This window comes from Notamacropus eugenii, chromosome 2 (assembly GCF_028372415.1).
Source record: "Notamacropus eugenii isolate mMacEug1 chromosome 2, mMacEug1.pri_v2, whole genome shotgun sequence".
Classification (NCBI taxonomy): domain Eukaryota; kingdom Metazoa; phylum Chordata; class Mammalia; order Diprotodontia; family Macropodidae; genus Notamacropus; species Notamacropus eugenii.
In genome coordinates this window covers 443,415,391-443,441,146 of record NC_092873.1, presented here as the reverse complement: position 1 = coordinate 443,441,146, position 25,756 = coordinate 443,415,391, and the positions used below count along the sequence as shown (strand labels likewise).

At 35.4% G+C, this 25,756-nt stretch overlaps 1 protein-coding gene and 1 long non-coding RNA gene across 4 annotated transcripts in view; both read right to left on the bottom strand.

The window, feature by feature from the left end:
- DENND1B (DENN domain containing 1B) overlaps window positions 1–25,756 on the bottom strand; it is a 334,070-nt gene that overhangs the window by 236,985 nt on the left and 71,329 nt on the right. For all 3 annotated transcript variants that reach the window (XM_072648309.1, XM_072648308.1, XM_072648307.1), the window contains exon 3: window positions 21,304–21,347. In XM_072648309.1, the coding sequence (XP_072504410.1) occupies window positions 21,304–21,347 (44 nt within the window). The remainder of the gene's footprint in view (window positions 1–21,303; window positions 21,348–25,756) is intronic.
- Window positions 16,447–21,297, bottom strand: LOC140529552 (uncharacterized). The gene is made up of 2 exons (XR_011975592.1): window positions 20,215–21,297; window positions 16,447–17,984 (listed from the first exon to the last, which is right to left on the bottom strand). It is a non-coding gene; the product is annotated as an uncharacterized lncRNA (long non-coding RNA).

Below are 25,756 nucleotides of genomic sequence, written 5' to 3'. Positions count from 1 at the left end.
TAAGTTGGAAACAGGGCAAGAAGTAGAAGAGTGTTATTTGAAATTGTCACATGAAAACCCCAAAGCATTAATAAAATATTTTAATTTTTAAAAAATAATCACTGCAAAATGTAGTGATATCCCAAGTGATGAAGAGCTGAGAATAGGAAAAAATGAAGGCAGAGGCAGGGTAGAGCAGGGTAAATGGTAAAATAGTGCTCTGATATCACAGACTCCTAGAGAAAGTGGGTGCAGTTGTAGAACATGAGGACTCCTAAATCAAGTAATTCATTCCTAGAATAATGCTTTGCAGAGGCAGAATGCTGTAAGACAAGTTTATGTTGTCCTACTTAAGAGTCATACTGTTAAATATACAATTCAGTCTCATAATACAAACAGAACCTGTGGACTCTTATAACAGTTGCTCATCTTCACCTAAAGAAGGAAAAGTGCCTTTCATGTAAAATGCCCCAGAATTAATTACTGATGCACTAACATTACCCATGGGCTATCTACTCTAAGTTACTAGGACTGGTTTCTGGGCTTCTCAGAGAGTCTTAAATAAAGATATACCTAAGTCATAGAACTTTTCTTATTAACTTTGTTAATAATAATGCAGCAAACATCTTCAGACTTCTAGAACTCTATTTCCCTATTTTAATATGGGAATTTTTTCAAATTTTTCCACTTTTTTGTCCACTGTTCTCCTTCCCTTCATGCTCTGATACCCTCAGGATGACTACTTATACTTGTCTCACTGAATTTTCCCTTGGTGTTTTTTTTTTATCCTTCATTTATCTCTGTTTTAGGAGCCTTCTAACACTTCTAATAGTGTTCCAATATCCTTCTCCATATTATTTTACAAGTGAACTGTATTGTCAATTGGTGTTGCCCTTTATTGTCATCTTTCTCTGCCTGGCAAATGCTTGTTGACTAAGGTATGTTTTTAGTTTCCTTTGGTGTCTTGACCATGACAATTGATTTTCATCGCAACAATTTCATATAGAAGTTTAATCAATCAGTGTCAATGTTCTTTCTTCCAAACATATTGAATTTTTCATTATTTTAAAAATATTTTATTTGCTTTGATAATCTGAGATATACCATCTCATGTGACTATCCTACCTCTGCCTCCAATGGAGAACACAAGAAAATTAAAACTCACTACATATATGTGTATGTATGTATGTGTACACGTACATACATACATACACACATATATATAGTCAAAGAAAACAAATTTCCACATTATCCACATCCAAAAATATATCTCTCATTGTGCATTCTCAATCCTTCTCCTCTCTATCAAGTGGTGGGCATGTCTCATTATTAGTCCTCTAAAATTCTGATGGACCAGTTCTGATACCAGTTCAACACAACAGTATTACAACACATTTATATAACTTATTTATCAGTTCCTCAGGTTATGGGTACCTTCTCCTTCACCCCTCCCTCACAAGATTCCTATTCCCTGCCACCTCAAAAAAAGCTATACGTATTTTTGTACATCCATAGAGTTTGTTTTTCTTAGGACTAATCCCTCCCTTAATTTGCCTTCCCTTTAATCCCTACCACCTCCTTTTCTCCCTCTCCCTCCTATTTCCCTGTTGAGTGAAATTTCTGTCCCCAATTCTCTGTGTGCATATGTATATACATGTGTGTGCATGTATTCTTCCTTCTTTTGATGAATTTAAATGAGGGAGGTTCATGTCAATTGCTTCTCTCTACTCCCTCCTCTTTTTATAGATGTATATTTATATTTACCCCAATTATGTCATATAATTTCCCCTAACCTTCCTTTCCTTTTCCCCACTACAACTGTGTGTTCCTCTTTCCCCTTCTTTCCATTCTTTTCTTAATATCATTAAGATTTAATAACCACACCCAGGCCTTGTCTAACTGATTACCTTTATGATCCTTGATTCAGAGGGGCAACACAGGTATGATCTCCCCATATTTGAATGGAACCAGTTTATCCTTGTTTCATCCTTCATCATTGTTCATTCACATTAACCTTGTTATGCTGATCTTCATTCTGTGTTTGAACTTCAAAGTTTCTAACACTCCTGGTCTTTTTATTAGAAATGCTTGGAAGTCTTCTATTCATTTAATGTCCATTTCTTCCCCTGCATACTCAGTTTTTCTGGGTAAATTATTCTTGGCTATAAGCCCATATCCTTTGCCTTCTAGAATATCATATTCCAAGTTCTCTATTTTTTTATAGTATAGTAGTATATAGTATAGTAGTAGTTGCTAAACTGTGTGTGATCTTCATTGTGGCTCATCGGTACTTGAATTCCTTCTCTTTGGGTTATAGTATTTTTTTCTTTTTCTTAGAGGCTCTACATTTTGGCTATGACATTCCTGGAAGTTTTCATTTTGGAGGGTTTTTTTCTTTTTTAGGATGTGACTAGTAGATCCATTCTGCCCTCAATTCTAAGAGATCCAGGCAGTTTCCTTTCAAGATTAAAGACATAATATCTAACGCTTTTATAATTCATGGTATTCATAGTCTCCAATAATTCTTTTTTAATCAATTTATTTTTAATTATTTCTTGGTTATATTTTGAGTTCCAACCTGTGTGTCTGTCTGTCTCTGTCTGTCTGTTTCTCTTTCTCTCTCTCTCTTTCTGTCTCTGTCTGTCTCTCTCTCTCTCTCTCTCTCTCTCTCTCTCTCTCTCTCTCTCTCTCTCTCTCTCTCTCTCTCTCTCTCCCCATCCCCAATTCTGCATTAGAGAAGTCCAATATTTGATATGGATATACATGTGGAACTAGACCATACATACTTCCACATATCAATTCTTTCTCAGTAGATAACCATTTTCTTGCATAAGTCCTTCATAGTTGATTTGGATGATCATATTACTCAGAATAGGTAGTAATTCATGATTACTCTTTGAACAGTACTGCTATTACTGCATACTATATTCTCTTGGTTTTGCTTATTTCACTCTGCATTATTTCATGTGAGTCTTTCCATGTTTTTCTAAAAATCAACCTGCTTATCATTCCTTACAATACAGCAGTAGTATTCCATCATAATCATATATCACAACTTATTTAGCCATTCTCCAATTAATGAGCATTCCTTCACAATTTCCAAATCTTTGCTATTACAAAGAGAGTTGCTGTAAATATTTTAAAATATATATCTCTAATGTACAAATGATCTGTACAAAGTTACTAACTTTCTCTAGAATGGCTAATGGCTTTTCTCAGTCTTACTCCTTCTTGATTTCTCTAGAGTATTTGACATTGTTGATCACCCTCTCTTCCTGGATATACCTTCCTCTCTGGGTTTTTGTGACTCTGTTGTCTTAGTTCTCCTTCTGCCTGCCTGACCATTGCTTTTCATTTTCCTTTCCTATATCATCATCATCATCAGTACCTCACAGACACTTGGTTGCTGAGTAGACTGCTTAGTTGCTTGTAATCCCCAAGTGAAAGCATTCATAATATATAGACATGGAGATTCTATACATTCTACACATTTTGGGACTTTGTTATTCCTTTTGGTTATTTTCTAATATATTTTTTCCCATCCTTACTTAGCTTCCCTATGTCTAGACCCTGATCTCTGGGGCTTCCAAATAGGGGACAAAACCACCTCCTGCATCCTCCCCTTGATAGACTTCCAACTAAACAATAAGGCTAAGAACCACAGTTGAAGTCTTTGTCAACACAAATCCTCAACCTTGAACCCTCTGATCACCTAACTCATTAGCAAACTTCAATGTGACTCTGGGCATGTTTTCCAATTTAGCATATTCCTATTCCCTCATACTCTCCCCATTCTGTGATACTAATGCCCTGGTTGCTAAAGAATAATCTCCCCTTCCCAACCTCAAATATCTACTTTATCATTCCCATTTCCATCAACCCTACCTACTCATTCCCAATACCTTACTCAAGATTTGCCCAGCCCATCTAACATGCCCTCTCAAAAGCATGTTCTATAATTAGTAACCTTGTTTTCATCTCAAATCTCTCCCTTTCTCACTCCTTCCATCTTTTCGCACTAAGAGCTGGCTTATTCCTGATACTACCTCCCTTGACAACCTTTTCCTGTATTGGTTACACTTTCATTTGTACCTCCCAACTAGAAGGGTGGTGGTGGTGGTGGTGGTAGAATTGAATTAAACCTTGTTCCCCCATTGCTATTTCTAGGCTCATCCTTTACCAGTATCACTCTTCAATCACTCCTGCTTTGAGGTTCATTTGATCCATATTTATCCCACAGTCCAAATTCTTGCAGCTATTACCTCCCTTCTTTATCAGCAAGTTCAGTGCCTGGCTCACAATCTTCTCCTCCACCACAACCTTATCTCAGTCTAGGGGATATCAACGTGCATGTTGATATTTCCTCAGTTCCTCAATCTACTCTTTTTCCCATAATCTACTCTTCTATTCCACCTCAATCACAAATAGAATGGTCATACCCTTGATCTTGTCATATCCCACAAGTGCCCTACCTCCTTCTTTAAGAATTCTAAATTTCACTTATCTGATCATATTCTTTATTTTTTTTTTGTTTTCCAATCTTGATCCCTTGATGATCAGTTAAACTCAACACTATTCTCCACTCTTGAATTCTTTGTTTCTTATCCTATTTATACTCATGCCTTGAAAACAATAACCCTATATTACTCCCACCATCAACCTCATTTGCTCCTATATTCATATGTATAATGGAGAAAATCATGAAACTGTACTGACTAGGTTCATTATAAGTTTATAGTATGTAATTTCTTTTTCTGTGTATATTGTCATTTATTTTGTTAAATATTTTCCGATTATATATAAAAAATAATTCTTTTTGTTTTTAATTTTGAGTTTCTTTGCCTAATTTTTTTTTTTTACCAATCTTATTTGATTTTTTAGTTATTTTAAGAAATCTTGCCAAACTTGTATCCACTTCACATTTTTCTTTCAGGCTTTGTTTTTATTTAACTCGTCTTCTTCTGACTGTGCTTGATCATCCCTCTCACCAAGTGCTTTTTTATGGTCAGGTTTTTGTTGTTGTTTGCTCATTTTCACACCCCATTTCTTAACTTACTGAATTTATAGTAAACTAGGACTCTGTTGTCTGCTGAGTGCTTCCTCTACTCTACCATCTTGACTCTACCCCTTGAAATCCTCTTTTTAATAGCTAATTTCAACAAGGCACTGACATTACGGCAATCCTATTATCCCTCTGCAATTGATTCTCTCTCATCTGTATTCTACACATTATGTTATCTCTTTCTCCCTCTCTACTAAGGATCTGAACTCTTCATAAAAAATATTGAAGCCATGAGTGAAGAGCTCTTTGTTCTCTGCTCTTTCTCATTTCACAAAATTCTAATATCATCTGCCACAAAACCCTCATTGACTACAGTCTCTAATAATGAAGTGTCCCTTTTGCTTACCAAGGCCAATCCTTCTCCATGTACACCATGATTCTATCATTTTCTGTCTTCTCCAGCACACTGTCTTTCCATTTCTAAATCTCAATCTTTCTCTATGTCCTGGTTCCTTTCCTGTTGCCTATAAACATGCCCAAGTCTCCCTCATCCTTAAAAACCCATGTCATATTCTACCAAGATCCTCAATTATAGCCCTCTCTCTCCTCCCTTGTTCATCTAAAGTTCTTGAAAAAGTCATCTACACATGGTGCTTCCATGTACTCTTTTCTAAACCCTCCACAATTCTGATCTCATGGTTCAACAATTTGATATTGTTAATTATCTTTGGTCCTGGATACTTTCTCCTCTCCTAGGTTTTATGATTCCATTTTTGCTTGATTATTCTCCTGTCTGACCGCTCCTCTACAGTCTCTTTTGCTAAATCTTCATCAATGTCAAACCCACTGTGGATGCCTCTACAAAGATCTGTCCTAGGTCCTCTTCTCCATATACTATTATCATTTGGTGATATTATCAGATTCCATAGGTTTAATGATCATCCTTATGCAGAGGAGTCCAAGATCTATTTATCTAGCCCTAACTGCTCTCAGAAGCCCATATCATCTGTCCATTGGTCAGCACAGGCCATTTTCCCATAATATGACATGTGTTCCTAAAAGTCACTAGGCACTATATATGCTATATAAAACAATGCAATAAAAAGCAGAGCTTATAGGGGAAATGAAGTTACAAGCTCATTACTCAAAAATTGTCAGTGACAAATTTTTAAAAGGAAAAAATTTAATAAAAATGGTTACACAGTTTTATACACTTTAAGTGGTTAAGAAACATATAAAGACTAAAATAAAAAGTGGGGACAGGGAAGCCAGAACAAAGATGGTGAAGCATGGACCTGCTCAAACTCTCCCCCCAAAGCCCTTAAAATACCTGTAAAAAATGACTCTAAATAAATTCTAGAGCAGCAGAAGTCACAAAACGACAGAGTGAAACAGATTTCCAGCCCAAGGTAGTCGGGAAGGCCAACAGGAAGGGTTTATTGCACACAGTTCAGAGTGAAGCACAACCCAGCATTGGCAGGGAAGTACAGACAGGACTACAGCAGGCTTTAGAGTGCTGAATCGCAGGCAGCTGCTGCGGATTCCAAGTTTCTAAACCCACAAATGCCAAAGACAGCTTCAAGGGTCAGTGAGAAAGCTCTTTCACTTGGGTGAGAGGGGAGCATGGTCTGGCCTGGCCCCAGCCCCAGCCCCAGGGCAGCTACATTCACTAGCGTAGCAGCAAGAGCAGCAGCAGCAACAGCAGGAGCAGAAGCAACAACAGCAAAGGCAGCAGCAACAGTAAGAGCAGCAGCGGTGGTGGTGGCACCCACTTCTAGAGCTCTCCGCCTACAGAACCTAGGGGAATTGAGAGGCTGATCTGAGTCTCAGTTCTGAGTCCTGAGGTGAGGAGGAACACCGGAATGGTGGAGCAGGTGGCAGCTGCAGAGAGGGAATTCTACTGCAGTTCCAGGACAGAAAAGAGTGCTTCTGGTTCACAAAAGCACAGGCTAGGAGAGGAGTAAATACCTCTCCCTTGACTATGCCACTTTGAAAGAACTGAAAACTCACAGGACCCTAGAGACATTTTCGAGAACTGCTACATAAAACCTCTGAAGCCTGAGGTAGTATGCCCTCCACTTAAAAAAGGACTCAAAAGTCAAGTAATTAGCTGTGGAAATGCCCAAAAAGGGGGAAAAATAAGACTATAGAAGGTTAGTTTCTTGGTGAAAAGGTATTTTCTTCCATCTTTCTGAATGAGGAAAAGCAAAGCACATAATCAAAGGAAGACAGGAGCATACAACTGGAGGAAGACAGCAAGAACAAGGCTCCTACATCCAAAGCCTACAAAAGAAAATGCAATGATCTCAGGCCATGGCAGAACTCAAAAAAGATTTTGAAAACCAAGTAAGAGAAGTGGAGGAAAAATTCAGAAGAGAAATGAGACAAGAAAATCATGAATAACAAGTCAACTGCTTGCTAAAGGATACTCAAAAAAATGCTGAAGAAAATAACACCTTTAAAAATAGACTAACTCCTCTAAATCACTATTGGTTAGAGAGATGCAAATCAAAACAACTCTGAGGTACCACATCACACCTATAAGATTGGCAAACATGACAGAACAAGAAAATGATAAATGCTGGAGAGGATGTGGGAAAGTTGGAACACTAATTCATTGTTGGTGGAGCTGCGAGCGCATCCAACCATTCTGGAGAGCAATTTGGAACTATACCCAAAGGGCTACAAAAATGTGCATACCCTTTGACCCAGCAATATCGCTACTAGGACTATATCCCCAAGAGATCATAAAAATGGGAAAGGGTCCCACATGTACAAAAATATTTATAGCAGCACTCTATGTAGTTGCCAAAAACTGGAAGTCAAGGGGATGTCCATCAATTGGGGAATGGCTGAATAAATTATGGTATATGAATGTAATGGAGTACTATTGTGCCATAAGAAATGATGAACAAGAAGACTTCAGAGAGGCCTGGAAGGACTTATATGACCTGATGCTGAGTGAAAGGAGCAGAACCAGGAGAACTTTATGCACAGCAACAACCACAGTGTGTGAGAGTTTTTTCTGGTAGACTTAGATTTTTGTAATAACACAAGAACTTCTTACCAAAAAAAAAAAAAAAAATCCCAATGGAGGATCTCAAGGCAAAATGCCTGCCACACTCAGAGAGAGAAATATGGAAGTCACTCACATATTGTAGCAGATCATGTTTGTGTATGTGTATGTGTTTGTGTATCATGTTCTGATTTGTTATACGATTTCTTTCATTTATCTTAGTCTGACTACATAGCATGACTATAGTGAAAATATACTCAATAGGAAAGTATATGTAGAATCTATACAGAATTGTATGCAGTCGTGGGGAGGGAGGGGGGTAGTGGGGAGTAGGTGGGGAGGGATAAAATCGCAATTGTATGGCAGTGATTGTTAAACATTACAAAATAAAAAAAAAAAAATAGACTAACTCAAATGGCAAAAGAGGTCCAAAAAAGTCAATGAGGAGAAGAATGTCTTAAAAAGCAGAAGGGGCCAAATGGAAAAGGAGATCCAAAAGTTCACTGAAGAAAACAGTTCTTTAAAAATTAGAATGGAAGAGATGGAAGTTAATGGCTTTTTGAGAAATCAAGAAATTATGAAACAAAACCAAAAGGATGAAAAAATAGAAGACTGTGAAATATCTCACTGGAAAAAAATACTGACCTGGAAAATAGATCCAGGAGAGATAATTTAAAAATCATTGGTTGACCTGAAAACCATGATAAAAAAAGAGCCTAGACATCATCTTCCCAGAAATTATCAAGGAAAACTGTCCTAATGTTCTAGAACCAGAGGGTAAAATAAAAATGGAAAGAATTCACTGATCACCTCCTGAAAGAGATCCCAAAAGAAAAACTCCTAGGAATATTGTGGCCAAATTCCAGAGTTCCCAGGTCAAGGAGAAAATACTACATGCAGCCAGAAAGAAACAATTCAAGTATTGTGGAAATACAATTAGGATAACACAGGATTTAGCAGCTTCTGCACTGAGCAATCGAAGGGCTTGGAATATGATATCCCGGAGGTCAAAGGAGACAGGATTAAAACCAAAAATCATCTACCCAGCAAAACTGAGTAAAATACTGTGGGGGAAAAAACCTGAATGTCAATGAAATAAAGGACTTCCAAGCATTCTTGTTGAAAAGACCATAGAAAATTTCACTTTGAAATACAAGAATCCAGAGAAACATGAAAAGGTAAACAGGAAAGAGAAGTGATAAGAGACTTATTAAAGTTGAACTGTTTATATTCCTATATGAAAAGATGATATTTGTAATTCATGAGACCTTTTTCAGTGTTAAGGTAGATGGAATATATGTGTGTGTGTGCGTGTATGTATGGGTATGTTTGTATGTGTATATTATATATATATGTGTGTGTGTAGGTATGTATATACATGGGTATATATGTGTATGTGTATATATGTGTGTGTGTATACACACACACACACACACACACACACACACACATAGAGGGCATAGAGTGAGCTGAATATGAAGGGAGAATACCTAAAAAATAAAATTTACTGTTGAGTGGAATGTACTAGGAGTAAGAGAAAGGGAGAGGTCAAATATAGCAAATCATCTCACATAAAAGAGGCAAGAAAGAACTTTTACAATGAAGGGGAAGAGGAGACAGATAAAAGGGAATAAGTAAGCCTTACTCTCATGGGATTTGGCTTAAGGAAGAAATACCACACACTCAATTGGATATGGAAATCTATTTTACCCTGCAGCAAAGCAGGGGGGAAGGGGATAGGAAAGGGAAGATAATGGAAGGTACAGCAAATTGGGGAAAGGGATATTCAGAAGCAAATACTATTGTGGAGGACAAGTCAAGGGAGAGAATGGAATAAATGGAGGGCAGGATAGGACAGAGGGAAATGTGGTTACTCTTTCACAACATAACTTTTATGGAAGTATTTTACATGGCTACACATGTATGACCTATATTGAATTGTTTGCTTTCTCACTGAGAGTAGGTGGGGAGGGAGGAAGGGAGAGAATATGGAACACAAAGCTTTAATAATGAATGTTAAAAATTGTTTTTGCATGCAACTGGGAAATAAGATGTACAGGCAATGGGGTATAGAAATCTATTTTACCCTAAAGGAAAATAGCAGGGAGAGGAATGGAAGGGGAGAGGGGTAATAGAAGGGAAGACAGACTGGAGGAAGGGGTTAATGGGATGCATGTTGTTCTAGGTGGGGCGTGAGGAGAAATGGGAAGAAAATTTTGAATTCAAATTCTTGTGGAAGTGAATGTTGAAAACTGAAAAATAAATAAATTTTATATATATATATATATATATATATATATATTTTTTTTTTTTTTTTTTTTTTTTAAAGAGTAGGGGCATATGCATCTCTAGGCTTCTGCTGAGACTGCTGAGACCCTGGCTTCTAAGGCCTGACAAAGTCAATGGCTACAAGGAAAGGGTTACAACTCCAAGATTCACTCAACAACACTTGGGATGCTGAATGAGTGTTTTTTTTTTAAATAAATAAGTTCACAAATATGAAATAATGGCAAAACATAACCTTATAGGTAACTCATATGGGAAACAGATGGTTGGTAGAAGTGTGTACGTTTTGTGCATTTCTACATGACTATGTTCAACGAGGTACAGTTTGCTGCTTTCTCGTGAATGAAACTGTACATAAGGAAACCTGAAATTCATGTTATGCTACAACTGTTCCCTAATATATCAACGCCACTGGACTAAATCTACATTTTCAAAATAAAAATTAACAGAACTATTTCAAATTCTGTATATCCAAATGAGAACTCAACATTATTCCTCTCCAAACCTTTGAATTCCTGAACTTCCATATTAAATCATCTTTGTAGTCATCTGAATTGGTTCATAAAGTTGGTGTCACCCTAGGTTCCTCTCTTACTCACCACCCCACATAGTCAAAGAGTTGGCATATCTTTCCTTATAATATCTGAACATGTCCTATTCCCTCCATTCACATATCAGACACTCTTATACATAACCTCATCTCCTCTCATCACTTGGACTGCTGCAAAAATTTTCAAATTGGTCTGATTGCCTCAAGTAAGTCTCTCCCTACTCCAATCCATCTTCTACACAACTGTAAAAATAATTTTCTTGAAGTGCAGAGAAGACTATGTCTTTGTGTGTCTGTCACACACTCACATACACACACACACACACATACACACACACACACTCTTTTGGCTTCCTAGTATCTCCAGGATTAAATATAAAGTCCCTTATATGTCATTTAAAATACGGCCCCCATCTCCCTTTCTAATCTTATTATATTCTATTACCTTCAATATTCTAGGATCCTCACATATTACTCTCCTTCTCTAGTCTCCATGCTTTGCAATAACCATCCACATTCCTAGAATGCTGTCCCTCCTAACTTCTGAATATTGGAATCCTTGGCTTCCTTTGATACCTATCTCATGGGTCACCTATTCTAGGTCTTCTCCAATCATATGCTCCCTCGCATCTACTAGTTCCTGCCCCTCCAAGGTTACCTTTCATCATGTATTCTGTATTTATCTTGAATGTTCTGATATGTGAGCACTGTCTCCCAAGAAATGCAAAAAAAAAAAAAAAAGTTACTATCCTCAAGGAGTTTACATTCCAAATGGTATGTGAATAACTATGTACATACAAATTATACAGAGTAGATAAAAGGCCATTAGAGAGAAAACAGCACTAACACCTGGGCCCATAAGAACTGCTTTTTCTTTTTATCCACAGTGCCTCTTACAGGGCTTAGCAAACAGTAAGGTCCTAAAAAAAGTGAAATCACTGAATATTTAAGGACTTTTATTTAATTTGTATATGGCATACTTTTCTTAATAATAGTAATAATAACAGCTAGTATTTATATAGTCTACTATGTATGTGCCAGGCACTGTGCTAAGCAATATACATATATGTGTGTGTGTATATACATGTATATATGTATATATATATATGTGTGTATATATGTGTGTGTATACATACACACACACACACACACACACACATATATGAAATCTTCACAACCCAGAAAACTAAATGCTCTAAGGCAGACAATGGTTAAGTAATTTGTCCAGGGTCACACAGCTAATAAATGTCTAAGAGCAGATTCCTGACTTCAGGCCCTGTACTCTATTTGCTGCACCACCTAGCTACCTTCTTTAATGTTATTTCCACTGACAAAACCATATCTATTTCTGATGCTGAACAATTTGACAGGACCAAAGACTCTGGTAGTGAACTTTTTGTTCTGGATTTGCAGAAGCTATGAGTGCTGAGGAGGTGGCTTCAACACCTCAAGAAGTGATTGTCAGATTGCATGACCTTAGAAATTACTTCCTAGGATGATAGCTGCAGGGCCTGGACTGGAATCAGGATTGGCAGTTGGGGAAAGAGGAGGCATGAGGGAAGAAGCAGTGAGGAGAGTCTGCCATTCTCAGAGTCTGCCATTCTCAGGACTCTTAGGCTTACTATCTCTCCAGTTGTCCTGATCCATATCTGGCCACTGGACCCAGATGGCTCTGGAGGATAAAGTGAGGCTGGTGACTCTGCAGAGCCCTCCCTTACTTATCTAATTCACTTGTATGTCATAGTATCAACTCCCTGGTGTCATGGTCCTCTTTGAAAACCAAGTACAAACAGCAACCTCTATTAGTAGAGAAGGAGCTGCCCACCGGGAACCAAACTTGCAGTTGGACAACAGAGCTTCCTTGCCTTCCTCCTCCCTCCTTCCTTCCATTCCTTGCTCCTTCCTGCATTGTATTGCCTTTTCTTTCTTCTCTCTCCACACAGGATATCACACCCCTTACCTGCCAGTGCTCTGCCCAAAGGGAATGTAAATTTCAATCTTTGAAGCCTTTTTTTTTCTCTTAAAGACCAGCCCAAACTTTAAATCACTCTGGTCTCAGATCAAGCCCTATGTGGTCACTGTTTGGGCCCTGATTGGTTCAGAATGAATGAAATTTTCATATCAGCTCTTTTTGTGGTGGCAGAGAACTGAAATCAAAGGGATGCCTATGGCTGAACAAGTTTTGCTATATGATTGTGATAGAATATTGTTGGGCTACAAGAAATGACAAGCAGGATGGTTTCAGAAAAATGTATGAAGAACTTATATGAATTCATGCAAAATGAAGTAAACAGAACCAGAACACCGTACACACTAAAAGCAATATTGTAATAAAGATCAACTACAAAAGAGCTAACTACTCTGTTCAAAACAATGATTCAAGACAATTTTAAAGAATCCATGATGAAAAATTATATCCATCTCCATGCACAGAATTGATGAACTCTGAGTGCAGATAGAAGCACATTTTTTTTATTTTGTTTATTTTTCTTGAGTATCTGTGTATTTTCCTTTGCAACACAGATACTATGAAAATATATTTTGCAGGGTGGAGTAGAAAGAGGGACCTGCTGTAGCTCTCCTCCCATAGCCCATAAAATACTTGTAAAAAAATGACTCTAAACAAATTCTTGAGCAGCAGATGCCACAAAACAACACAGTGAAAGAGATTTCCAGCCCAACACAGCCTGGAAGGTCGACAAGAAAGGTCTATTGCACCAGACTCACAGCGGAGCCCAGTCCAGTCTTAGCCACACTGCATGGCATAGACAGGATTGGAGCAGGGTTCAGGTCACAGAATCACAGGTAGCAGCTGTGGCTCCCAGATTTTTCAATTCACAAATGCCAAAGACAGCTTCAAAGGTCCATGGAAAAGCTCTTTCACCTGGGTGAGAAGGGAACTCAGTCTGGCCCCAGCACAGAAGCAATCACTGTCACAGCAGCATTCACTTATGGAGCCGTAGGCCTAGAGATCATGGGGGAATCTCGTGGCCAATCTGGGTCTCAGTCCTAAGTGGTGGTGCTGGGGTGAGGAGGAGCACTGGCATGGTGAAGCCAGTGGAGGCACTGGAGAGGGAATCCTACTTGTAGTTTCAGGGCAGAAAAGAGTGCTTGCTGCTCTCAGACCAGAGCACAGAGTAAACTCCTCTCCCTTGACTGTGTCACCTTGGAGGAACTGAGAACTTACAGGTCCCTAGAGTATACCCTCCACTTGACAAAGGACTCAAAAGTCAAGTAACTGACTGGGAAAATGCTCAAAAAAGAGGGAAAAATAAGAACATAGAAAGTTACTTTATTAATGAAAAGGTACTTTCTTCTATCCTTTTGGATGAGTTAGAACAAAGCATACCATCAGAGAAAGACATCAATGTCAAGGCTGCTACATCCAAAACCTCCAAAAAATATATGCAATGGTCTCAGGCCATGGAAGAGCTCATAAAAGATTTTGAAAATCAAGCAAGAGAGGTGGAGGAAAAATTGAGAAGAGAAATGAGAGTGATGCAAGAAAACCATGAAAAGCCAATCAACAGTTTCCTGAAGGAGACCCAAAAAAATGCAGATGAAAATAACACCTTTAAATATAGACTAACCCAAATAACAAAAGAGGTCCAAAAAGCCAAAAAAGGAGAAGAATGCTTTAAAAAGCAGAATTAGCCAAATGGAAAAGGAGGTTCAAAAGCTCACTGAAGAAAAGAGTTCTTTAAAAATTAGAATGGTGCAGATGGAAGCTAATGACTTTACGAGAAACCAAGAAATTATAAAACAAAATCAAAAGAATGAAAAAATAGAAGAGAGTGTGAAATATCACTTTGGAAAACAGATCCAGGAGAGATAATTTAAAAATTATTGGTCTACCTGAAAACTATGCCCAAAAATAAGAGCCTAGACATCATCTTCCAAGAAATTATCAAGGAAAACTGCCCTGATTTTCCAGAACCAGAGGGTAAAATAGAAATGGAAAGAATTCACTGATCACCTCCTGAAAGAAATCCCAAAAGGAAAACTCCTAGGAATATTGTAGCCAACTTCCAGAGTTCCCAGATCAAGGAGAAAGTATTACAAGCAGTCAGAAAGAAACAATTCAAGTACTGTGGAAATACAATCAGGATAACATAGGATTTAGCAGCTTCTATACTAAGGGATCAAAGAGCTTGGAACACGATACTCCAAAGGTCAAAGGAGACAGGATTAAAACCAAGAATCACCTACACAGCAAAACTGAGAATAATACTTCAGGGCAAAAAATGGAATTTCAATGAAATAGAGCATTCTTGTTCAAAAGACCAGAACTGAATAGAAAATTTGGCGTTCAAAAACAAGAATCAAGAGAAACATGAAAAAGCCTTAAAGAACTCATTGAAGTTGAACTGCTTACATTCCCACATGGAAAGATACTATTTGTAACTCATGAGATCTTTTTCAGTATTAGGGTAGTTAGAGGGAATATATATATGGAGGTGTGCATGGGTGTGTATTAATGTGTATATGTACATATTATATATGTGTAGGTATGTACATGTACATGTGTGTATGTATATGTAGAGATGTGTGTATATATGTATATATGGGGTATACATATATATAAATATATATATATATACATATATGATAGAGGGCACAAGGTGAGCTGAATTTGAAAGGAGAATACCTAAAAAAAATAACATTTACTGTTGAATGGAATGCACTAGGAGTAAGAGAAAGGGAGAAGTAGAATGTAGCAAATCATCTCACATACAAGAGGGAAGAAAGAACTTCTATAATGGAGGAAAGAGGAGGGAGATGAAAGGAAATGTAAGCCTTACTCTCATGGAATTTGGCTTAAGGAGGGAATAACACACACTCAATTAGTTATTGAAATCTATTCTACCCTGCAGGAAGGCAAGGGGGAAGGGAATAGGAGAGGGAAGATAATAGAAGGGACAGCAAATTGGGGAAAGGGATAATCAGAAGCAAACACTATTGTGGGAGGACAGGTCTAGGGAGAGAATGGAATAAATGAAGGGCAAGATAGAAAAGAGGGAAATGTGGTTAGTCTTTTACAACATAAATATTATGGAAGTGCTTTGCAATTACACATGTATGACCTATATTGAATTGCTTGTTTTCTCAGTAACGGTGGGTAATGAGGGAGGGAGAGAATATAGATCTCAAAGCTTTAAGAATGAATGTTAAAAATTGTTTTAGCCTCCAACTGGACATTAAGCTATACAGGCAATGGAGTATAGAAATCGATTTTATCCTATAGGAAAATAGAGGGGAAAGGGGATGGAAGAAGGGTGGGTAATAGAAGGGAGGACAGACTGGAGGAAGGGGTGGATGGGGTGCATGCTGTCCTGGGGTGGGGGATGGGGAGAGATGGAGAGAAAATTTTGAATTCAAATTCTTGTGGAAGTGAATGTTAAGAACTGAAAAATAAATAAATTATATATTAGAGGGGAAAAAAGAAAATATATTTTGTATGACTTCCCATGTATAATCAACATCATGTTGCTTGCCTTCTTAAGGGATGGAGGTAGAGTAGGAAGAATAGAGAGAATTTGGAACTCAGAATTTTTTAAATTGAATGTTAAAAAATGTTTACATGTAATTGAGAAATACTTAATGAAATAAAAATTTATTTTAAAAAATTTATTGATGTTTTTGTTTTTACATTATATCTTTACATCAAAATATATTCTGCATCCCTTCCCCCTAGAAAACCATCACTTTTAACCAAGTATTAAAAGTAAAGAGAGGGAAAGTAGCTTAGGAAAATTAACCAGCATATTAAATGAGTTTGATGAATATATAATTAACCACATCTATAGCTTCCTTCTTAGCAAAGAAGGGAGGTTAATTTCCCTCCTCTTCTTGGGGGCCAAATTTGATCGTTATAAATATATAATGGTCTAGATTTTTGTTTGTTTTATTTTCTCTTTTCAATCACTTCCACAATATGTCCAGAATCTACTTTCCACCTTTGTCATTCATTCATTCATCAAAGCATATATATGGAGTATCTAAAATATGTAAGACACTTTGCTGGGCACCAAAAACAACCTTACTTTTTAATATATATTTCTATGAGCTATAAAATCTCAATACTTCAAATCATAAAGAATTAACACACTAAGTAGCGCCAGGATCTTCTTTACATGAAGAAATAGAAGTGAGTACTTTATGGGAAATGAAGCAATTTAAATTCTCCCATATACTAAAATAAACTTTGTTCATCAAGTGCTTCAATTGAGTCAAACAGATGAAACTAAAAAATAAAAACACAAGAAATGATAAGCATACTAATAAACAAGTACTGAGTACCTAATATGTCTAGGTGCTCTGCTATATATTATGATGGACACTGGACACAGAAGTATACTCAACATTTCTTGATATAAGAATTTAAATAACACTACAATAATATTACTTCATTCAGTAAAGTAATTTGGCATAACAGATATAGTACTGGGCTTAGACTCTGAAGGGATAAAGTTCCACTTCCACCATAAAAGAACTGTGTGGTCTTGAATTTAGCTGAGTGTTTCATTATGGCATGGGTTCTCAAATGATAGACTAGTAGACCACAAGCTGTACTAGGTCCCAACAAGCTAGGAAGGCTTTGAGAATAAGCCCAATCAAAGAATTTATGCCTATTGTCCTATGACTATCCAACTGAAGTTTGGAAATGCTCCTGATCAGGTTGGTTTGTGAAGGAAAACTATTTTAGCCACAAGAGCTCTCAAAAAATTTACTTACTAAGTTGTAGAGGAGATGCTATTTGGATCAGTGGAAGGAATAACTACACTGACGAAATCGTGGATCCTAAAGGACTGAAGTAACTTTGGTAAAGATTCTTCACATTGAAGCTTCAGAAGTCTCTCTAAAAAAATGAAGACTATAGAACAGAGATGATTTCTAAAGCCCCTTACAACTCTAAAAAATTATATGATTTCTAATCATAAGAAAATGAGGTGACATATTTTGCAATATATATAAAATTAAATGCCAAATAGATAACATACAAAATAAATGCTATGAATTCACAAGAACAAGCGTTCATTGTAGACTGGATTACTCTGAGGCAGGAGGACTTGAGGAAAGTATACAGTGTAGACAGGTAAAAGAGTAGAAGACAAAGTTCTCCAAATGGGTTGAAGATCCTGAGCACTGTCCTAGGAGACACAGAAGTGTATTACTATCACATAGTTAAGTTCTAATGACTAATAAGTATAGTGAACATTTTAAGGATTTTGACGGTGGACTCGCAATTTAGTATCCCTCAGAAAGCTCTAAACACTACTTTAGGATCTGAATTGTGATGGGCCACTTGATATGACTGAGTCTCTAATTAATGGCAGTCGCATACTCTCTTAGGTTGTAAGGATAGTTTACCAGACTTTAAAAGTCTTTGAGGGCTCTCTCAGAGTTGCCCCAGAACTAGAAGCCTATAACTGCTCATAAAGTCTATTTGGGGGTCAGCAAATCAGAAAGGAAAGTAGAGACTAAAATAAAGTGTAAGAATTCTTCTAAAGTATTGTTTCAATTATTCAACCTTTTGATGAAAAGGGCTGACACTGGGCTCTCAAAACTATGCCAACAAATAACAAGTTCTTGCAGATTCCAGCAGGTAATCCTTGAAGTACCAAAGTACTTTAAGAGAATAAGGATAAAATTGGTCAGTAGAGCATGTGACGTAACTGTAATCTAACCATCAATTACAGAATGTTTCACCTTTCTAAATGTCCTTTCTCTGTAGATCTTCCTTCATAGTTTTAAGTCAGAAACATTTCCAGCCACATATGCTTATCTTTTCTCAAAAGAGCTGAATATACATAACAAAATAAATGCAACCATTGGAATTTAAAACTTGTTGTACTAGAAATAATTATGCAAAATAATTTAACTGATTTTTCAGTTCAATTACCAAATCTTGGGGTTTTTTTCTCCATAGTATCTTTCAAATACTTCCCTTTCTCTCAATTGTCACAACCAGAGTTCAAGTCCACCCTTTTAAATGGATCTGACTAAAGTATCTCCCCAAACCATCTTCCACATAGCTGACAAAATGATCTTCCTAAAGAATAGGTCTGACCTTCATTCAACAAAATTCAACAGCTCCCTATTACCTCTTGGATCAAATATAAACTCTGTCTGGCATTTAAAATTTTACATAACTGGGCCCATTTGGATTTTTCCAGTCATCTCATGCATATTTCTCTTCTTTATATATTCAATGATCCAGATACACTATTCAGTAGTCCTCACATACAACAAGCCATCTCCCCTTATCATGCTTCTTCACTGGTTATCCCTTATACCTGGAATGCTATCCTTCCTTGCCTCCATCTATTAGAATCTCAGCTCAAAAGCTACCTTCTTTAGGAACCTTTCCCAACACTTCAAAGTAAAAATGCTTTCCCCTCCAAGGTTCCCTTCCAACTACTCTGTACACATCTCACATGTACCTATTTATGTACATGTTGTCTCTTCTATTAGAATGTAAACTCCTTGAGAGTTTTTATTTTGTACCCTCTGCACTTAGCAAATAACAATTGCTACATAATAAGAAGGAGGCAACTAGGTAGCTAAGTGGATAGAGTGCTTGGCCTGGAGTCAAGAAGACCTGAGTTCAAATGTAATCTCAGACACTTACTAGCTATGTGATTCTAGGCAAGTCTCTTAACCTTTGTTTACCTTAATCCACTAGAAATGATAACCGCAAACCAGTATCTTTGCCAAGACAAACCCATAGCGTTAGCAGTCACAAAGAATCAGATACAACTGAACAAATGAACAACAATGTACTAAGAGCTTAATAAATGCTTGTTAATTACCTAGTTGACTTGAGATTGACATTCCCACACTAAACAACAATTCCCTACTTTCCATTTTGAGCTGTATATTTCTGGTAACTGAAAATATCCTCTAAAAAAAGGTGGGCTTGTCAAATAACAAGGGTAAAGAAACATCCACACATTCCACTGGTATCCATGAAATCACAAGAGAATGCTAGCAAGCCTCTAGTATCATACTGTGAATTTATGAGAGGAATCACAAAAATCACAGAATTTAAGAGTTGAAAGGAATCTTAGCAGCTATCTAGTCAACCATACACAAAAGGGCTTTCCAATATACATAACAGTTAGGCATCTAGCCTCTACGTGACAATCTCCAAACAAGAATCAACACCTCTGGAGCAGCCCATTCCATTTCTGAGTAGATCTCATTGTTGAAAGTTTTTCTTGATATCAAGGCAAGATGGCCTCTCCTTTTCCAACTAATATACCCCACTCTGCCATGATTGCGTGGCATGAGGGAGAAGGGGACAAGAATCAGACAAATAAATAAGTCTAAACTCTATTCCACCTGAAAGCCCTTCAAATATCTAAAAATTGCTCTTACGTGCCATCTGCTTCCTCTTCTGCAGGCTAAATATGTCAAGTTCCTTAAACAGATCTTCATGTGACATGAACTCAAAAACCTTCACCATTCTGGCTGTCTTCTAGATATTCAATAGATAGGTTAAGAAGTATGACTGCTTATTAGTTATGACTCTTGTCTACTACCATAGTTTAGATACAGATAAGTTGGAAAGTGTCTAGAGAAGGGCAACAGGCTGTGACATATGGTCATTTGCAATATTTTTGCATTAACTGCTTTAAACATGAATTCGTACTGACTGGTCAGTTTTTGAATTTATCAAAATCATTACGCATAGGTATTTAGCATGTGAAAAACAAACTATCCCAAATTCACATTAACATTGATAATAATGAGCCTGATTTAACCAATTTCGTAGCAGCTGAAGTAATTCAGTGTCTCCATTAGATATCTCCACTGTCATTGTCAAGCCTCTTTTTTCTTTGTCAGGGAACTAGAAAACACCTCCTAAAATATTGACCAAAATATTTATAACTTTTAAATTCTTTTTGATCTAATGGGCACAAACAGTATCAAAGGCAAGTTTTTATCTACTAAAAATAAGATAATTTCAGTAGCTGACCAAAGTTTAAATAATTAAATCAAGTGATCCCACATTATCATCATATCATGTGCCTGTAAAGATGAATGCATAATAATACATAGCTAATCATTCAATTTTGGTATAATTTCTCCACATTATATACTATATGGAAATAAATATTTATTTGCATATTTTACACATCATCTACTTCTAATTCAACAAAATGGCAGTAACTTTTTTAAAGGAAATTTCAAGTATTGTCAAGTTTAAAAACAGATAATTCTTTTTTAAAACTTTCAATTTTTTTCCAAATTCATATCTAAAATTATGTTGAAAATACAAATACTAAAAAGTACTTCTTAGTCACATCATACATAATTGTCCCTTAATTACCTACTCACACATAGTCTTTTTCATTTGTGTCCTATCTCCTTACCCTTTAAAAGTGAATAGGAGAAGCATTATTGTTAGTAATCATTAGAAGTAGGATTCATAAAAACTAGCATAAAATATTATTTTTTTCCAACCTGGTCTCCAAAGTCCTCTGGGAACTTCCATAGTACCACTGGTTCTGTAAATAATTGACAAGTAACATTAATTAGAGACAAAGAATAGGATATTATTTTCAAAGTATATTAATAGTAAAAACAGTTGTTCTAGGCTCAGAATCTTAACTGTCACAGTTAACAGATATTTATATAAATACTTACCTAAGCAAATATAAGTGCAATTCTACATTATTTCAATTCTCTTATTTTTCTAACATTTACTTATCAAATTAAATGTTTTAACTAAAGGTTAACTAAAGGTTTCAAATGACTCAAACATTAAAACAAAAATGCTTTAAATAAAATTAACATTTTGGTCAAATCAATTAATTCACTTATCAGATAATAAACACAAAACAATGAGAGGTAGAAAATATAAATTAAAATTAAAATATATGAAATGATATTTTAGCATTGCTTATATTTCAAACACTTATCTTGATATACAAATTTACTTCAACTTGTAAAGGAGACTAGAAGTGAAGCAATTATGAATAAATTTAATATTTTTTCAGTAATCAGTTCAAAGATACTAAATTGTATTTCAGCTTTAAATAACAGCATTATATTGGGATGTAACTCAGGCTTCATTTACATTGAAAGTTCACTCATACAATTTTATGTTTGCCTTTCTACAAACAATTCTGTAAAGTAACCACCAGAAATGAACTAACAACTTAATTCATCATTGCTCCTCATTTAGGATCCAAATTAATAAGTTTTTAAAATCTAATGATTCCACAGATATAATGAAAAGATGAAGTCCTAATTTATAACCAGTGGTAAATTTCTCTGGTTACATACCTTCAATTTTTATCCCTCTAAAACAAATTTCAAAGAACTCTAAGTATACTTCAATGGGGATTTAGCAAAGGTTAATGAGTTACTTATGAAATGCCTTCAAAACTCTTAAGATATAACCAACAGTTAGATGGAGAATCACTTATATACTACAGATAGAAATTTTGCAACATTCATAGCAAAAACACTGAGTAGTCAGAGATCTGTCTGGACACATAAAGAATAAAAGGAAATGTGATTCTATTCCCTACTTTTTCAAATGCAACATTCTCTTTTTTTCATATTCTACAAACTGAATTGTAAAAGGTTTTAGTTTGCTGTTGTTTTGTCCTATCAATAAGTACATAGAAGATTTTCTACATGATGATAAGAGAAAAACCAGCCCCAGATGATTCATTTTATTAGAAATGATATTCAAAAAAATTTATTTCAAACATGTTCAATATGTAAAGAAAAAAAAACCCCTTTGAACTTGATCTTTATTTCCTCATCTTAAGAACTAAGTCCTAAAATGAAAGTTCATATCAGTAATTAATACCCTAAAATATCTTAAGAACAATTAAGGCCAATTTTCCAAAGAATATGATAGCTAAAATATATTCCCCTGCCCTACTTCTAATTGATTTGGTATGATTAAATTTTAAAGTATATTACTTCAATTTAAAACAGAGCAATTTCTTACATCAGTATATGTGACTTCTTTCTATATTAACTGAAAAAAGAGTTGACTGTCTGGAACACAATGTCTTAGATTACATTACTTGCTTTAGGTCTAAAGTAGGTCAGTCTAAGATTAAAGATAAATTTTTACAAAATGAGAGTAATTAAAACAAATGTTTACAAAATTAAAAGCTATGCAAATATGTACAAAATGTTAAACATTACTTTGAGAAACCAAAAAAAGACATTCTAAACAAATCAACAATTTACTACAAAAAGTTTATCACTTATCTCTATTATATGAATGACATGAATGCTTCTCCAAACTGAATCTTTAAAATACTCTTTCAATCCTCCCTGAAATTCACAACACTCCAAACTATTCTTCACATCAAATTTCTTCAATTTAAAATTCCGTTAAAACTACTTTCAAGATATTCCATGCCCTTTCTAGGTTTGAGATCAGTGTGTTTAAATTCTAACTTTTTGCCTCTTTTTTGACTGAACTGGACTTGATTTGTAGAACTGTCTCAACATATCTCATGCTCTGAAATCTTTTTTTATACTTCCTGTTTTTAAAGTCATATGAATATAAATACAAAATAACCTGTTATAAATATTATATGGTAAAATATATATTTCTCTCCATTCTTATTAAAATAAACTTTTCCTTCTTTACCCACCCAAACAAACATGACACAATCATCTGGGTCCATAATTTTAAACAGATTACGTTTGTTAGAGCCTTTGGGGTTAGATTCAGATAGCATCTGACATCTTTGTGGCAACTTCTCACAAATACTGCAGAGGAAGAAACAAAAGGGTACTAAATCCAAAAAAGGGAGAATAATCCGATTCTGCAACTTATGCACTTTATTGAGATTTTCAAAGACTGAATTTTTTTCTCCCTGAGGATTACTTTCCAGACACTCCATCTGATCTCCCAATGTTAGGTCAATTTTATGCTGATTTTATGGGTGAGAGGATGAGAATCGCTGGCAGAAATAGCTGTTGCCAGTGATGACTGATGTATACAAGATTTCTTGAATATCCTAGGTCTAATAGTACTTCAAGGACATATATGTCATTATCTTAATTTTTTTTTAATTCCCACTGATATAGCATGGACACAAACTGAAAATGTGAAAACAGGCAGTATAAATCTGGATTTTTAAAGGAAATATTAAATTGTGCTTTTTACAACTAAAATGATAAACACTGAGGAAAACATTCAAATTTATGTCTCTGCATCAAAACATGCATTTTGAACTCAACAATGCTTTTTAAAGTATTTACTTTTAAAGTAAAAAAATTTTAAGTAAAAATACACAGGTTCATACAAAGACATAGCAGATATTATCAGAATTTACAACAAAAATCAGTTTTATACATGGACTCAGACCATTTTCATAATTTGGAAGAGGGTAGGAATAGGATGAGAGGGAAAATATATTTCAGTGAAGGAAATATGATATCTTCCACTAGATAATGTTCTAATAAATGTTATTCTACTATACTTTAAATTTCTAAAAGATATTCTCATGTATTTTCTTGCAATGACCTATAGGAATGGAAAAGGGTTGGATAAGAGACTTTCTAAGATTCCTTTCAACTTTGAGATTATACAATTCTATTTCTTTACATAACAAATAGTTCATTAATATTCCTCAAATAAATACAACAGCAACAATGACCTTAAAATATTTTAGTGACATAATAGTATAATAAAGACTTAAGGAAAGGGTTTATTTGGAGAGAGAATAAGAATTACTTAATTCTAGAGAGTATATTACTAAATGGGATGTACATTTTTTCAAGTATGATGCAATTATAATAATGGCTGCAAAATATAGCTTGGAAAAGACAGAATTCACTGGGGGAAAACGTAATCCCACAAGATGACCATTATTTATATTTGTCTATATGACATTTCTGAATTCAAGATGTGCAGATATGTATAGACACATACACAGATACACATACATATATGTGTATATGTGTGCAACGTTAAATGCCCCTATAACATATATAATGACATTTATATCTCCACGTGTGTATGTATAATACAATCAAGGAATTTAAAAAATAGAAGGAACCTTAAAAATCCAACTCAACATCTTCATTGTATGTAAGACAAGGCTGAAGATCAGAAAAATCATATCATTAGCCCAAGTTAATAGATATAATAATATCTATTAGATATAATAATATTATATTATATCTTATATCTATTAGATATAATAATAATTATATCTATTAAGAGATCTAATTTGATGATATTATTTTCAGTCAGCAAGATTAAAGTTTGTGCCTTACTCGGACATTAGGAGGCTAAATGACTTGTCCAAAGTCACATAAGTAGTAAGGGAAAATCAATATGACTCTGTTAACTTATTCTCTATAAGATAAAAAGGACCATTGTCTTCTCTTTTTCAGTTTGAGAAGAAACTGCTAGATCAAGAAAATGCAACCAATATACCTAAGTTTCAGCAACGTATTTAAACTTCAAATCCCTCTCTAAATACCCTAGAAGAAGAGATCAAGACATATGAATTATATCACAGCACAATTAGGAACTTGTTAGTAAATTTGGATAACAAGTACAAAGGAGGACTAATTAATAGATAATGGTCCATTGACCATTATCTCAGTCCTTGACTTGGTCTTGCTAAACATTTTTATTAATGATTTATACGAAAACATAGAAGACAGGCTAATCCAATTTGCCAATGACAGGAAAATAGGTAGCATCCTAAGTATCAAAGTGAGTATCCATAAAATATTAGCAAACTGAAACAATGGGTCATATCTAACAAGATAAAATTCAATAGGTATCAATGCAAAGTCCTGAACTTGGCTTTTGAAAATTAATTGAAGAGTGCAGAAAAGATGTCACGAAGAAAAAAGTCTAATGAAAGAGATTCTAGGTTTTTGGCTGAATGAAATTTCCATACAAATTAATAGCATGATC